This window comes from Talpa europaea (genome assembly GCF_964194135.1).
Source record: "Talpa europaea genome assembly, chromosome: 12".
Taxonomy (NCBI): domain Eukaryota; kingdom Metazoa; phylum Chordata; class Mammalia; order Eulipotyphla; family Talpidae; genus Talpa; species Talpa europaea.
The window spans coordinates 18,901,305-18,916,180 of NC_140079.1; the positions used below are offsets into that span (position 1 = coordinate 18,901,305).

At 41.3% G+C, this 14,876-nt stretch overlaps 1 protein-coding gene across 3 annotated transcripts in view; it reads left to right on the plus strand.

The window, feature by feature from the left end:
• The window catches only part of KMT2A (lysine methyltransferase 2A), a gene marked incomplete at both ends in the record, with an annotated part of 75,361 nt that extends 63,367 nt beyond the window's left edge, over positions 1–11,994 (plus strand). For all 3 annotated transcript variants that reach the window (XM_084248679.1, XM_084248680.1, XM_084248681.1), the window contains 9 exons: positions 159–239; positions 1,139–1,203; positions 1,589–1,759; positions 6,384–6,458; positions 8,614–8,788; positions 9,225–9,332; positions 10,049–10,132; positions 10,545–10,674; positions 11,719–11,994. In XM_084248679.1, the coding sequence (XP_084104805.1) occupies positions 159–239; positions 1,139–1,203; positions 1,589–1,759; positions 6,384–6,458; positions 8,614–8,788; positions 9,225–9,332; positions 10,049–10,132; positions 10,545–10,674; positions 11,719–11,994 (1,165 nt within the window). The remainder of the gene's footprint in view (positions 1–158; positions 240–1,138; positions 1,204–1,588; positions 1,760–6,383; positions 6,459–8,613; positions 8,789–9,224; positions 9,333–10,048; positions 10,133–10,544; positions 10,675–11,718) is intronic.
• Between the last annotated feature and the right edge of the window lie 2,882 nt (positions 11,995–14,876).

Sequence of the window (14,876 nt, forward strand, 5' to 3'; positions counted from 1 at the left end):
AGCAGTGGAAAAGCTGAGATTTAACCCCTAGGACACCAGGGAAGCCCAATTTTATTAGATCTTAATAGGATTATTTCTCCAGATTGACATCCATATTTAATTCAGTACATATTTACTGGTGGTTTTTCTTGAAAAGATAACTAGTGATTCTGTTCCAGGACTCCAGGAGGAGAGACGGAGCAGCAGGACACAACCAGTGTGGAACAGTCATCACAGAAGGAATGTGGGCAGCCTGCAGGGTAAGCAAAAAGTAGTTCTCTTAAGAAAAGCCCTCAGTTCTACCCACCTCATTTAAAAAATAGTTCTTGCTGATTTTTTTTTAATGGAAGTAATTTTTTAATGGAATTAATACATACTTTTTTTTAAAAAAAAACATAGAATTGCTTCAATAATGGGTAATAGTTCCCTGTTCATCCTTCCTACCACCCCCAATCTTTTCCCTAACACGAAACATTGCTATTGTTTTCACCCATGTAGTCATTGCTGTAGAGAAAAGATATGCATGGTATATATGTAAATGTAAACCTTTTTTACATAAAATAGTATTGTACATACTATTCTGTACTTGGTTCTTTTATTTATTATATTATGTCATGTATATATTTCTGTGCCAGTACATATAACTGCAATTCATTTTTTTAATGACTGCCTCTAGTTGCGTTGTGTGGATATATAGTAATTTATTTAGCTAGTCCCCTGTCAATAATGCATCTTGATTGTTTCCAAGATTTATTTAGTGTAAAAAGTGAAAATTCATGGTGGTTTGCAAGCTCTCACAGTTACTTTTGTTTTAGTTAAACCAGATAACTTTTAGAATTGCTTCTAACAATTGTCCTTTCATTTTTTTCTAATACTAAAGGTATGAGAAGAATTTATAGGACACATTCTACCACGCCAAAAGCAGAACTTAATGTCAATATTTGGGGAAGGATTTGAGAAAAGATAGTTTTATGTTATGTACCATACAGTAGCGTGGTGATGATGTCCATTTAACAGATTCTATGCAAAGCACTGTGTGGTTCATTTCTAGTATTTGCTTTATGTAACTGACAGCTGTATGGCAGTTATGGACAGTGTTTATCTTAGAATTTAAGAACTATCTGATGTTACATCTCACATTTGTTTTCTTTTCATTTAGGCAAGTGGCTGTTCTTCCTGAGAATCAGGAAGCACAAAATCCAACAAATGAACAAGAAAGTACAGGTATGCGGATGAATGCAGCTTAGAATTGCAAACCTGAAAAATACTACAGAATCACATATGTTTTACCTACTGACTTTCTAGATTAAATGAAGAAAAAAAAAAAAAGCTGAACTTCAAAGTTTAGTTAATCTGCAAGTAGGAATATAGCACAACGTACTATGGTAACCATTCATGGCTGATAAGGGGGTGGGAGAATTATGGGGACTACACCTGAGGGGAGAAATCAAAATTGTACAAAAATGAACGCAATGTAAGAAAATACAAAAAAAAAAAAAAAAACAAAAAAACCCACTGGAATGTTTTAGGCTTAGAGATAATGTATGTAGAGTTGGTGCTCAGTAAGTGTTTACCATTGCAATTTTGTTCCCTGTTTTCTCTGTCACAGAACCAAAAGCAGTGGAAGAAGAAGAAAGTAATTTCAGCTCTCCGCTAATGCTTTGGCTCGAGCAAGAACAGAAGAGGAAGGAGAGCATTGCTGAGAAAAAGCCTAAGAAAGGACTTGTCTTTGAAATTTCAAGTGATGATGGCTTTCAGATCTGTGCAGAAAGTATAGAAGGTTAGTGGATTTAATTAGGTTGGCCTACCTGTTTCAGCTCGATTTGCTCTTTATATGTATTAGCACCACTTATGTGGGCAATTTTGTGTTGGGTTATTATGGAAGATTATTGGAGGGGTTATGCATTTTTCTTGTCCTTAAGAAGTAAGTATAATAGAAGAAAATAGTCCATAACTTAATATGGAAAGTTAATAATAAAGATTGTTTTTAAGACTGCATATACCTTAGCTGAGTACATGACATCCCTGCTTCTCTCCTTATCTTTCTGCCACTTCCTTGTGCCGTTTTCTTTTGCAAACTCTGTGCTTTCCTACATCTCTTCGCTTTGTGTAGAATGTTCTTCCTACCCTCATTTGCCTGGTGAATTCCAGCTCTTCCTCAAAGATTCAGCTTGGAAAGTCTCCCTGCCTTTGCCTAAAATTTGTTTCCTAAATGTTTTACTTGTTTTTTGTCGAACTCAATTCTCACTTTAACAGGAACTTCCCATAAGGATTGGGATTTTATTCTCTTATTCTTCATATTTCAAACATATAGATGTTCATTAGCCATTGAAGGACTAATGAATATTCTCTAGGTAGTACGTAGTAGTAGAATAGTTTAAAGAAACTATCACTGTAGGGTCAGTTAGGGTTATCAAAAAATCTCATGAAGGTCCTCTTTGGTGGCACAGGGGTGAAGAAGCAACCTGTGAGGCTATCCATAGCCACTGCAGCACGAGTTCAATCCCCAGCGAGGGAGCTACCCACATGGCGCAGCAGACCTCTCCTAACTTGCCCACTGTTCCCCTCAGCAGCGTATTTCAGTCAATCTGTCTATTTTGTTCCCCACTCTGTCTTGGTGAATCCTCTCACCCCCAAACCTCTAACCTGTACCCCAGTTCTTGCATGCATAAATAAATAAAACCTAAAAAAAAATTTCATGAAGATGAACAGAAGATTCTGTTAAAGGAGATAATAGAATTTGGATTAGGCAGAGAGGAATGAGGAGGCTTTCTAAGAAGGGATGTAAGCAAAGCTAGAAAAACAATATAACATTTGATGGTGTTAAGAGTAGTGTCAGGTGGGAAAATGTTGAAATCTCTGTCAGGTACAGTGAGAGAGAAAATTGGGAAGGTTGATAGGGCACAGGTTTCATTGGCTGTCAGTTCCAAACCAGTAAGACCTTTGAAATTTGGGGGAGTGGAATAAAACCAGAATTTCTGGAAGCTTAATATGGTAGCTTCATATAAGGATGATTGAATTGGAGAAGCTAGAGGGCAGCTGGTTACTAATGAGAGTATTACTACTGTAAAGATGTCAGTTTCAGGAAAGCCCTCTTCCAATGTTTTAAGAAAAGGAAAAAATACACACTTAATGTGTCCATATATTGCTTGCATATGGAGAGTAGAGACAGGAGTCAGAGAGGACTCGGAAAATTCAAGACTTGTTGACTAACAAAAAGATATGTAACAAAAATACTTAGTTTGAGTTCCATATAAGACATAATGAGGGCCTCCCCGGTGGCGCAGCAGTTGAGCGCTGGGTTGCGAAGTTGCCCACAGCCTCTGCAGCGCCAGTTCGATCCCCGGCCCCTGGGCGAGGGTCCCACATGGCGCGCGGATCTCTCCTGCCTCCTGCTGCTCCCCTCAGCAGTGTGCTTCGGTCCTTCTGCCTGTTCTGCTCCCTGCTCTGGCTCTGGTGAATTCTCACCCTCCCGCGCTTCTGACTGTACCCAGTGCTTGTATAAATAAATAAATAAATCTTTAAAAAAGAGAGAGAGAGAGATCCTTAGGAACACATTTAAAAAAAAAAAAAAGACATACTGAGCATGGAGGGCTGATAAGAAATCTAACAGAATGTAAGAGATCATGGAGTCTTAGGTTAGAATTGGAAGGGACTATAAAGGTTTTCTTGTTCCATCCTTTAATTTTAACGCTTTGTACTCCGAACCATTCTGGACATTGGCTACCAATGTCCCCTGAGAGGGGACAGCGGAGTGCAAAGGGTTAAGGAACAGAGGCACAAGGAATAGATTTAATACCAAACATTCAGATTTGGGACCCATTAAGAGATGTGACTGCTTTCGGTAGTCAGAGGTCATTTTCATTTGTTCTTTTTCAGTTCCTTAAGATATTCATTAAGATATAAGGTTAGGGCCTCCCTGGTGGTGCAAGGGGTTAAGCACAGCACTATGAAGAAATCCACAGCCTCTGCAGCACAAGTTTGATCCCCGGCTGGCCAGGGAGCAACCCACATGGCGAGGCAGACCTCTTCTGTCTCATCTGCTGTGCCCTCAGCAGTGTATTTCAGTCAGTCTGCCTGTTCTGCTCCCCACTCTGTCTCTGGTGAATCCTCTCACCCCCGGCAACTCTGGCCTATACCCCAGCTCTTATATGCATAAATAAATAATTTTTTTTAAGATTTATTTATCTATTTATTTGTTTATACAAGCACTGGGTACAGTCAGAAGCGTGGGAGGGTGAGAGAATTCACCAGAGCCAGAGCGGGGAGCACAGCAGGCAGAAGGACCGAAGCACACTGCTGAGGGGAGCAGCGGGCGGCAAGAGAGGTCTGCACGCCATGCGGGACCCTCCTCCGGTGGCCGGGGAGCAGCTGGGGATAGAACCAGCGCCGCAGAGGCTGCGGGCAGCTTTGCAACCCAGCGCTCAACCGCTGCGGGGGAGGCCCCATAAATAAATAAATTTTTATTTTTTTATTATTTTTTTTTTAATAGAGGCATGTTTTATTTATTTATTTGTTTGTTTGTTTGTTTTGTTTATACATGCACTGGGTACAGACAGAAGCGCGGGAGGTGAGAGAATTCACCAGAGCCAGAGCAGGGAGCAGAGCAGGCAGAAGGACTGAAGTACACTGCTGAGGGGAGCAGCGGGCGGCAGGAGAGGTCTGCGCGCCATGTGGGACCCTCCTCCGGTGGCCGGGGAGCAGCCGGGGATCGAACCGGCGCCGCAGAGGCTGCGGGCAGCTTCGCAACCCAGCGCTCAACCGCTGCGCCACCGGGGAGGCCCAATGAATAAATTTTTAAAAAAAGATGTAAGGTTAGATTGTTGGAGATCTTTCTTATTTTTTGATGTAGGCCTGTATTGCTATAAACTTCTCTCTTGGAACTGCTTTTGTGACATTCCATAGGTTCTGATAACTCATGTCTTTATTTTCACTTGGCTTTAGATACTTTTATTTTTATTTATTTTTTGCTTTGCATAGAAGAACTGGGATGTAGACCATAGGTGTGGGAGGTGAGAGGATCCAGCAGAGACAGAGTGGGTAGTAGAACAGGCAGATTTACTGAAATACACTCTGAGGGGAGCAATGGGCAAAATAGGAGAGGTCTGCTGTGCCATATGTGGATTAGCTTCCTGGCCGGAGATCGAACTCAGGCCATAGCGGTGACAGCACTGAGAGTTAGCCCAAAGGCCACTAGGGATGCCCCCTTCAGATATTTTTAAATTGTTCCTTTGCTTTCCTCATTAATCCACTAGTTACTCAGTAGCATGTTGTTTAGTCTCTACATACTGGGTTTTTCCAGCTTATCTAGTTGTGATCAGAGCATATACTTGATATGATTTCACTCTTTGTGAATTTGTTTACCCTTGTTTTGTGATCCAGCATGTTGTCTATCCTCAGAAATGTTCTGTGTACACTTGAGAATGTTTACTCAGCTTTTTTGAGGTGGGGTGTCATGTAAATGTCTGTTAAGCCCACCTGGCCTAATTCCTCATTTAAGGCTATTGTTTCCTTGTTTGTTTTCTGTACAGTTGATCTGTCCATTGATGTGAATGGGGGTGTTGAAGTTCCCTACTACTTTTGTGTTGCTGTCAATGTCTGTCTTGTTAATAGTGTATACATTTTGATGTTCCTACATTTGGTGTGATGGCTTCCTGGTGGGTTAATTCCTTAATCATTGTATAATGTCCATCCCTCTCTCTTGTTAGCTCTTTTAACTGGCAGTCTATCTATTTGATAGAAGTATGGTGCTCCTGCCCTATTTAGGATATCATTTACTTGTAAGATTGTTTTCCAAACTTTTCCTCAGCCTAATTCTGTGTTAGGAGCTTAGATAAGTCTCAGAGATAGCAGAACATTGTATTTTGTTTTCTGACCCATTCACCCACTCTGTGCCTTTTCATTGTTGAGTTTTCAGCACATTTTCAGAAGGTGTGAACTTCCTTACTGCTTCTGTGTCCTGAGTTAACAGAAAATATTTTCCCACCTTCCTTCTTATGAATTGAACTGATTTAAATTAAGAAAATTATTCTAGCAGGATGTTTTCACACTGTAGGGATTCCAAGCATAACACTTGAGCTTGTTTCAGTATTTTTTTTAATTTATTGATGCATACAAGAGCTGGGTACAGACCAGAGATGCGGGAGGGTGAGAGGATTCACCAGAGACAGAGTGGGAAGTAGAACAGGCAGATTGACTGAAATACACTGCTGAGGGGAGCAGTGGGCGAGACAGGAAAGGTCTGCTTCACCATGTGGGTTGCTCCCTGGCCCGCCGGGGATCGAACTCATGCTGCAGAGGCCGTGGATTGCTTCATAGTGCGATGCTTAACTCCTTGTGACACCAGGGAGGCCTGCTTGTTTCAGTATTAACAGATATGTGTTGAATATTTTATTTCCTCACAGATGCCTGGAAGTCACTAACAGATAAAGTCCAGGAAGCACGATCAAATGCCCGCCTAAAGCAGCTCTCATTTGCAGGTAATAAAGCAGTTACCTTACTCTTGTCTCTTAATAATATTGTAGTAACTTATTAGTCTAAACTACAGAGTTGATTCTACAAAAGAAAATAGTAGTCTACAGCCATACCACCCTGAACGCACCTAATCTTGTCTGATCTTGGAAGCTAAGCAGAGTCGGGCCTGGTTAGTACTTACTACTGGGATGGGAGAAAATAATATTAATAAACTTTTATTTAAAGTTGTTTTTTAAAGCTTTATTAAGATATAATTCTCACTCTATAAAGTTCACTCTTTGAAACTATACTATTCAATTCAAAAGTGTATATTCATACAGTTATGCAACCATCACTATTGTAAAGTTCTAGAATATTTTCATCATCTCTGAAAGGAACCTCATGCCCATGGCAGTTATTCCTCAGCCCTACTTTAAACCACTAATCTACTTGTTGTCTGTATGGATTTGCCTAATATGTATGTACATTTTGTATAAATGCAATCATTCATTGTGTGACCTTTTGTGACTGGCTTCTTTCATTTAATAAAATGCTTATAGATTTCTCCGTACTATACCATAGCATTAGTACTACTTTCTTCTTTTTTTAAACTGATGAATTTTTTTATTGTGGCAAAACTCACATCACTTAACCATCCTTAATTATGGTATAGAGTGGATTCATATTCTGCACAGTTATTGCTGCCAGAATTCTTTCCATCTTGTACAGCTGAAACTATACCCATTAAACAGAAATTTTCCATTCTCTCCTTCCTCCATCTTTTGGCAGCCATCATTATGCTTTCTCTCTGACTTTGACTACTCTAAATATGTCATCTAAATGGAATCACACAGTATTTGGCTTTTTTCACTGGCTAATTTCACTTAGCATAGTATCCTCAAGTTTCATCTGTGTTGTAGCATGTTGCAGAATTTTCTTTTAAGGCCGGATAATATTCCTTTGTATATGTAACATTTTACTTATCCATTGATCTTTTGATGGACATTTGGGTTGCTTCCATATTTTAACTATTACGAATAATGGTAATATAAACATGGGTGTACTGATGGATCCCATGGTGATTCTATTTTTAATTGTTTAAGGAACTGCCATGCTGTTTTTTGCAGCAATAACACCATTTTAGGTTTCTACCCATGGTGTACAAGAATTCCAATTTCTTTACATCCTCACCAACTTTTGTTTTCTGGTTTTTTTGTGATAGTAGCCATCAATAGACACTATTTTGGTATCTATTAATAAATATCCAAAACAGTATTTGTAAATGAGATAATATTTTTAATACAAATATGAAGAACATTAAGTATTTGCTAATATCAACAAGAGCGTGGCAGTTGTTAGTATATCCTGTCCCTTTAATAAAAGAGACCAGTAATTTCAGAAAGCCTTTTACCCTCTATGCTAGTAGACTTATGGAGATGCTGTTTTAATAAAATAAAAATTTAAAATGCTCATTAATGGCATGAGACAAGCCAAGAAGTTACTGAGTGTATTACTTCATACTTTCACTATAACATCACAAGCAAAAATACCTGTTGGGGAACAAACGTTCCTTTATAACTTTAGTGAGGTACCTGCGTGAATAGGAGCTTACAGAATGCCAGTATCACATTACCTGTAAACAAAAATGAGATCGTTTTTGGAGTTACACAGTCCAGAGTTCCTATCTTGTCACACTTAACTATGTGATCTAGCATGTGGTACCTAAATTCTCTGAGCCTGCTCTCCTGCCCACCTGTGACTATGCAGGTGTCTCTTTTTTTCTTCATAAGCCTGTCCTTTTGCAATGTAAAAACAAAAAAAGTTAACTCTCTGAGCCTATGTTTACTTACCTTAAAAGGAGGGCTAGTAATCTCTGCCTTGTATGGTCGCTATGAGCGTGAAATGAAATAACACATTTAGCATTTCTGGGTATATACAGACCATAAAAGAGTCCGTAATTTGGTGGCTTGTTTTATTTACTCTACTGTGAACATTTTACAGATTGATAGATCTGTATCTGTGTCATGTTAATGGTTATTTCTGACTAGTCTTTAATTTAGTTCTCCCTCTAGCAGAATTATACTCTGAATTATACGCTGCATTATAACACTGCATTTCTTCAGTGTTCTGCAGTTTCCTATTGGTTATACTCCTCACTGCTCTGCTGCTTTGATCTTATAGGTGTTAATGGTTTGAGGATGCTGGGGATTCTCCATGATGCAGTTGTGTTCCTGATTGAACAACTCTCTGGTGCCAAGCACTGTAGGAATTACAAATTCCGTTTCCACAAACCAGAGGAGGCCAATGAACCCCCCCTGAACCCTCATGGCTCAGCCAGGGCTGAAGTGCACCTGAGGCAAGTTCCAATCATTTCCATAAGCAGCTTGGGGTCCTGATATTATCTAATGATATGTTTTTTCATAGCCATCAAGATTTCCAGTGTTAATGCCATCCTTCATTGTGTCTGTTAAAACATTTCACTAAAAATTAGGCCTTCCTGGTAGTGCAGGGGTTAAGTCTAGGTGCTATAAAGCTATCACCAGCCACTGCAGCACGAGTTCAATCCCCAGCCAGGGAGCTAATCCACATAGCGCAGCAAACCTCTCCTGTATCACTCGCTGCCCCCCTCACAGTGTATCTCAATAGGTTCGCCTGTTCTGCTCCCCTCTCTGTCTCTGGTGAATCCTTTCACCTCCCCACACCTCTGGCCTACACCCCCATTCTTGTGTCCATAAGTAAATCTTTTTTAAAAATAATATTTCGCTAAATAAATTCTCATCTTTTGGCTCTAGGAAGTCAGCATTTGATATGTTTAACTTCCTGGCTTCTAAACATCGACAGCCACCTGAATATAACCCCAATGATGAGGAAGAAGAGGAGGTACAGCTGAAGTCAGCTCGGTAAGTGCTAAGTGGAGAGGGTTCATTAGAAATGCTGTGCTTCCCTTTCCTCCAGCTCTTAAGAGTGCTGTGGTTAAGAAATTCCTGAATAACATTTAAGAAAACTAAAAGGGAGTTTTATGTTGAAGTAGCAGTAGCTGGCTGGCAAAGAGCAGAATATGTTATAGAGCAGACATTTAAATAACTGCATAAACAATGGCCTCCCTGGTGGCACAACGGGTTGAGCGCTGTGATGTGAAGCTGTCCGCAACCTCTGCAGTGCAGGTTTGATCCCGGCCGGCCGACGAGAATCCCACATGGCACAGCAGATCTCTCCTGTCGTGCCTGCTGCTCTCCTCAGCAGTGTATTTCATCAGTTTGCCTGTTCTGTTCCCCGCTCTGTCTCTAGTGAATCTTCTCATCCTGCCGCGCCTCTGGCCTGTACCCCAGCTCTTGTATAAAAACAAATAAATCTTTAAAAATAAATAAATAACTGCACAATATAGGTTTTCTTTTCTTTAGCCATAGCATACCCTGTCAGCTTTGGAGGTACCATCATTATCATCGTGGTCAGAAAGCACTATGTATATAATAAAATAGACCTAATTTCATAAGATACTTGTTATGGTTGGCATTGAACAATAGTGTAGTCTTATTCTTTAGGAACTTTCAAGCCCAGACTCAAACCTGATTATTTCCTGAAGAGAATTCATTAATAATATGCCTTGTCTCTTTAGGAGGGCAACTAGTATGGATCTGCCAATGCCCATGCGTTTCCGGCACTTAAAAAAGACTTCTAAGGAGGCAGTTGGTGTCTACAGGTATGGCTAAAATTCTAGAAAGAATTATAGAAAACTAATGAAGTTTTCCAAAATCAAAGTGGACCAAATGCTGGCATGGCCTCCCTCATTCAGTAAGTGAGATGCTCATAGATGATACTGAATGAATCTGATGTCTTGGGGTCCTGCAACTCCCTGTATGGAACAAGGAATTTAACACAATATGCATTAAAATATTGCTACATCTTGTGGGCTACAGAAGGAGAAATCTTTCATCCTCGGTCATTTGTTCAGTTACTATACTCAAATCAGGTGGGTCCAGATTCTTTTTGTTTTTCCCCATTGTCTGTCCTTCCTTGGGGAACTAACAGACCAGAAGATTTTGTTCATGTGTTCACACAGTTAACCATACTTGTAAAATGTGTAGTTGATCGCTTTCATTTTTATGTCCTAGGTCTCCCATCCATGGCCGAGGTCTTTTTTGCAAGAGAAACATTGATGCAGGTGAGATGGTGATCGAATATGCTGGCAATGTCATCCGTTCCATACAGACTGACAAGCGAGAGAAATATTATGACAGCAAGGTGAGTCTCACAGTTTGATTCTCCCAGTTCTTTTCTTGTAGAAAGGAGCCATTAACTATGAACATGATCCAAAGATCAAAAAAGAAATGGTATATTTTATTGATTCAGAGACACTTGTTTTTTAACACTGGAACATAAATTTCTGGTGGACCCATAAAAGTTAGAATTCACTCTAAGGGGACTCCCTGGTGGCGTAGGGGTTAAGTCTCAGTGCTACCACCTTGAAGACCCATCACTGCAGCATGAGTTCAATCCCCAGCCAGGGAGCTAACCCACAAGGCACAGCAGACCTCTCCTGTTTCACCTGCTGTCCCCCTCAGCAGAGTATTTCAGTAGATTTACCTGTTCTGCCCCCTACTCTGTCTCTGGTAAATCTTCTCACCCCTTGCACCTCTGGCCTGAGCAAAAAATACTACACAAAAATAAATAAATAAAATCTTAAAAAAAAGAATTCACTCTAAGGATTAGTACACAGAGATATTCTTTGAAGGTTTGTCTCTGTGGCCTCTAGCATCAGAAGCACAAAGAGACAGAAGTTTTAGGTTTCTCTTTCCTGTGGTGATATTAAAGACCTCCAGTCTTGTGCCTAAAATTTATATCATGGTGGGGTGCAGGGGGACAAGAAGAACAAAATTTTTTTTTTAATTTACATTTTATTTTTATATTCCCCATACAATTACAACCCCTTTATTTTTACCCCAAGCCCTCCTTTCCCCACCCCCACCCACTAACCCCCATAGAGTGTCTCTTGTTCATAGTTATTTGTTGATTTTGATATTTTCTTTGTTATAGTTATTCTTTTTCCTGGTCCCTTATTTAAGTTTTCTAGATTCCTGCTATGAGTGAGACCAACCGGTATTTTTCTTTTTCAAGAACAAATTTTAAAAAATCTATATCATGGAAACATTTAAAGATCAGAGAAATCTGGAAATTTTTACTAGAAAAATCTTGGTTTAGCAGCTATAAGTCACATTAGGAAAAGGGAAATGTTCTAGAGCCTGAGCTATAATAAGTAACAAGTTCTCTTTTTTCCTTCACGAATAGGGCATTGGTTGCTACATGTTCCGAATTGATGACTCAGAAGTAGTGGATGCCACCATGCATGGAAACGCTGCACGCTTCATCAATCACTCGTGTGAGCCTAACTGCTACTCTCGGGTCATCAATATTGATGGGCAGAAGCACATTGTCATCTTTGCCATGCGCAAGATATATCGAGGGGAGGAACTCACTTACGACTATAAGTTCCCCATCGAGGATGCCAGCAACAAGCTACCCTGCAACTGTGGCGCCAAGAAATGCCGGAAGTTCCTAAACTAAAGCTGCTCTTCTCCCCCAGTGTTGGAGTACTTGGACCCAGAGCCATCCAAAGCAGTGCTGAAGGCCTTTGCCAGCAGCTAGGAGTTCCAGGATATTGAGAGGGCACAGCTGAGGGGCCTCCACGATGGCTGAGCTCCCTATGTCCCTTATTCACATTATCATGTGATCATAGTCCTGGAGAGAAAGATGCGGTCTCAAGGAAGAGATCCATGATTGGCTTTCTACTCGGGCCCTCTGATTGTGTGCCGTTGCAAAGTAGAAAGTGGGGTCCTAGCGGACTTGCTGGAAGGAGCCTGTGGAGGGTTAGTTATGATGGGAGATTGGGCCTGAGCATCTCTTCAAAGAAAAGTTGCCATCCTCATCTTGGCCCTCTCCCCAGCACTGTAAGCGAGGGGTCAGGCAAAGCCCCCAGTACAGGGGTTGGTTGGATACCTGATAGTTTGCTAGTCGGACCCAGCCTGTAACCATCTGTTGAACAAACAGAGAAGGTCTGGTAGTTTTCCTTACTATGCTCCCACTTGAGAGTTCACTTCTGTTTGGGAGACAGGATTCTTAGCACCTTTGGTGTCAAAAGGCTGTCTTGGGGTTGTGCCAATTAATTACCAAACATTGAGCCGAGCCTGTGGGCTTAAAGTGGGAGTGTTGTCCCCATGAGCCTTATCTCAGCCAATTACCTTTCTTGACAATAGGAGCGGCTTCCCTCATTAATTCTCCTCGCTGTCTTCATTCCCCCTTGTCTTCATCATACCGCTTTCCATTCTTTCCGGGTGGTAGGGGAGAGGAACTCCCTGCTCAAGAACACTCCCTGTTGGGCATGGTATGTGCCTACAAAATGTTCCCTCAGCCTGGAAGTACTCCCAGTGGGGAAGTGGGCAGGAGCCATTGGCCATAACCAGACAGAAATTGGAGAAGTTTTCATAAAGCTTCACTGAGAGTTTTAAGGAGATTTATGTAGCATGATTTTTTAGAAGAGGAAAAAAATTATTTAAATAGGATTTGAATCATGCAACATCCAGAGTATCACAACTAGAATGACCCCTGGGCCCCCTTCCTAGGACATGGTAACTTTATTTTCCCCTTGTTAAGGCATAGGAAGACTTAACTTTAAATGGTCAGTGTCCAGTTGAAGGCAGAACACTAATCAGATTTCAAGGCCCAAAACTTGGGGACTAGACCACCATACATTGAGGGAACTCTTCCACCTGCGCAAAATCCATGGATAAAGTGAGTTAAATGACACTACTGCCCTGATTACTCCTTAGGATGTGGTCAAAACAGCATCAAATGTTTGTTCTTTTACTTCCCCCTAAGACAGTGTCCTGAACCTGTTAAATTAAGTCATTGGATTTTACTCTGTTCTGTTTACAGTTTACTATTTAAGGTTTTATAAATGTAAATATATTTTGTATATTTTTCTATGAGAAGCACTTCATAGGGAGAAGCACTTATGATAAGGCTATTTTTTAAACCGCGGTATTATCCTAATTTAAAAGAAAATCGGTTTTTAATAACTTTTTATTTTCATAGGATGAAGTTAGAGAAAATATTCAGCTGTACACACAAAGTCTGGTTTTTCCTGCCCAACTTCCCCCGGAAGGTGTACTTTTGTTGTTTAATGTGTAGCTTGTTTGTGCCCTGTTGACATAAACGTCTTCTGGGTTTGCTCTTTAACAATAAATGGAAAAGGAAGGTCACCCAACTCCATTGGGCCACCCATGTCCTTCCCATATTGAAGCTTCTCAAAAGGCTGTAGTAGTATCTTGACACAGCAGTTTCTCCTCTTCTTTCCCACACTGTCACTCCTTCTGGCACGAGCTCAGTGGTGAGAGGTGGGAATCTGCTACATTTCCCTCATCTTTCCTACTTCAGAGTCAGCAACCAAGTTGAATGGCACCCTGACATTTTCCATCACCATCTGCCTCATAGTTCACCTCGTTCCCTTTTCCTCTGCCCACCAAGTCCTCATACTTGCAAAGAACCCATGGATCCCCATGTGCCCTCTTTCGGGGCAGCCCGTTGAAACTGAAGCACAGTCTGACCACTCACGATAGAGCAGATTTCTCTCTGCCTGTCGGCCACAAGGTTTCAGAGCAGTGTAGTCCGGTAGAGGGCGGGGCACCCTTTTCTCGCCACAAGAAGCCCATTCTTATGGAGGTCTAGCAAAGCAATACGACTCCGCCCAGCGCTCTCTGCCCCAGGACTCATGGCTCTGCTGTGCCTTCCATCCTGGGCTCCCTGTTCTTCTGTGACCTTAAGAACTTTGTCTTGGTGGCTTTGCTGGAACATTGTCACTGTTTTCACTGTTCTGCAGGGAGCCCAGCACTGTGGCCAGGATGGCAGAGACTTCCTTGTCATCGTGGAGAAGTGCCAGCAGGGGACTGGGGAAAAGCACTCTACCCAGACCTCACCTTCCTCCCTCCTCTTGCCCATGAACAAGATACAGTGGCCCTAGGGGTCCCACTAGTATCTGGTTTCCTTTATTGCACTGTGTGAGGTTTTTTTGTAAATTTTTTTTTTTTTTTAAGAAAAAAACCTTAAGCTGCATTTATTACTGAAATGATTAATGCACTGATGGGTCATGAATTCACCTTGAGAAAGACCCAAAGGCCAGTCGGGGTGGGGGAAAACAGCTAAACAGACCTAGTTATTGCCCTGCTAGGCCATGCTGTACTGTGAGCCCCCTCCTCATTCTCTTTCTACCAGTCCCAAACCCTGAGGCCAGGAGAGGAACCCAGATCATTCCTTCTCTTGCCAGCTGCAGATGGTTTGCCTTGCCTTCAAACTCCCTGATTATCAACCACAGAAATGAGAAATTCCTCTTACAGCTCAGCCTTGAGTCCATTGCCAAAATTCAGCATACCTGCCAGCAACTTGGGGAATAA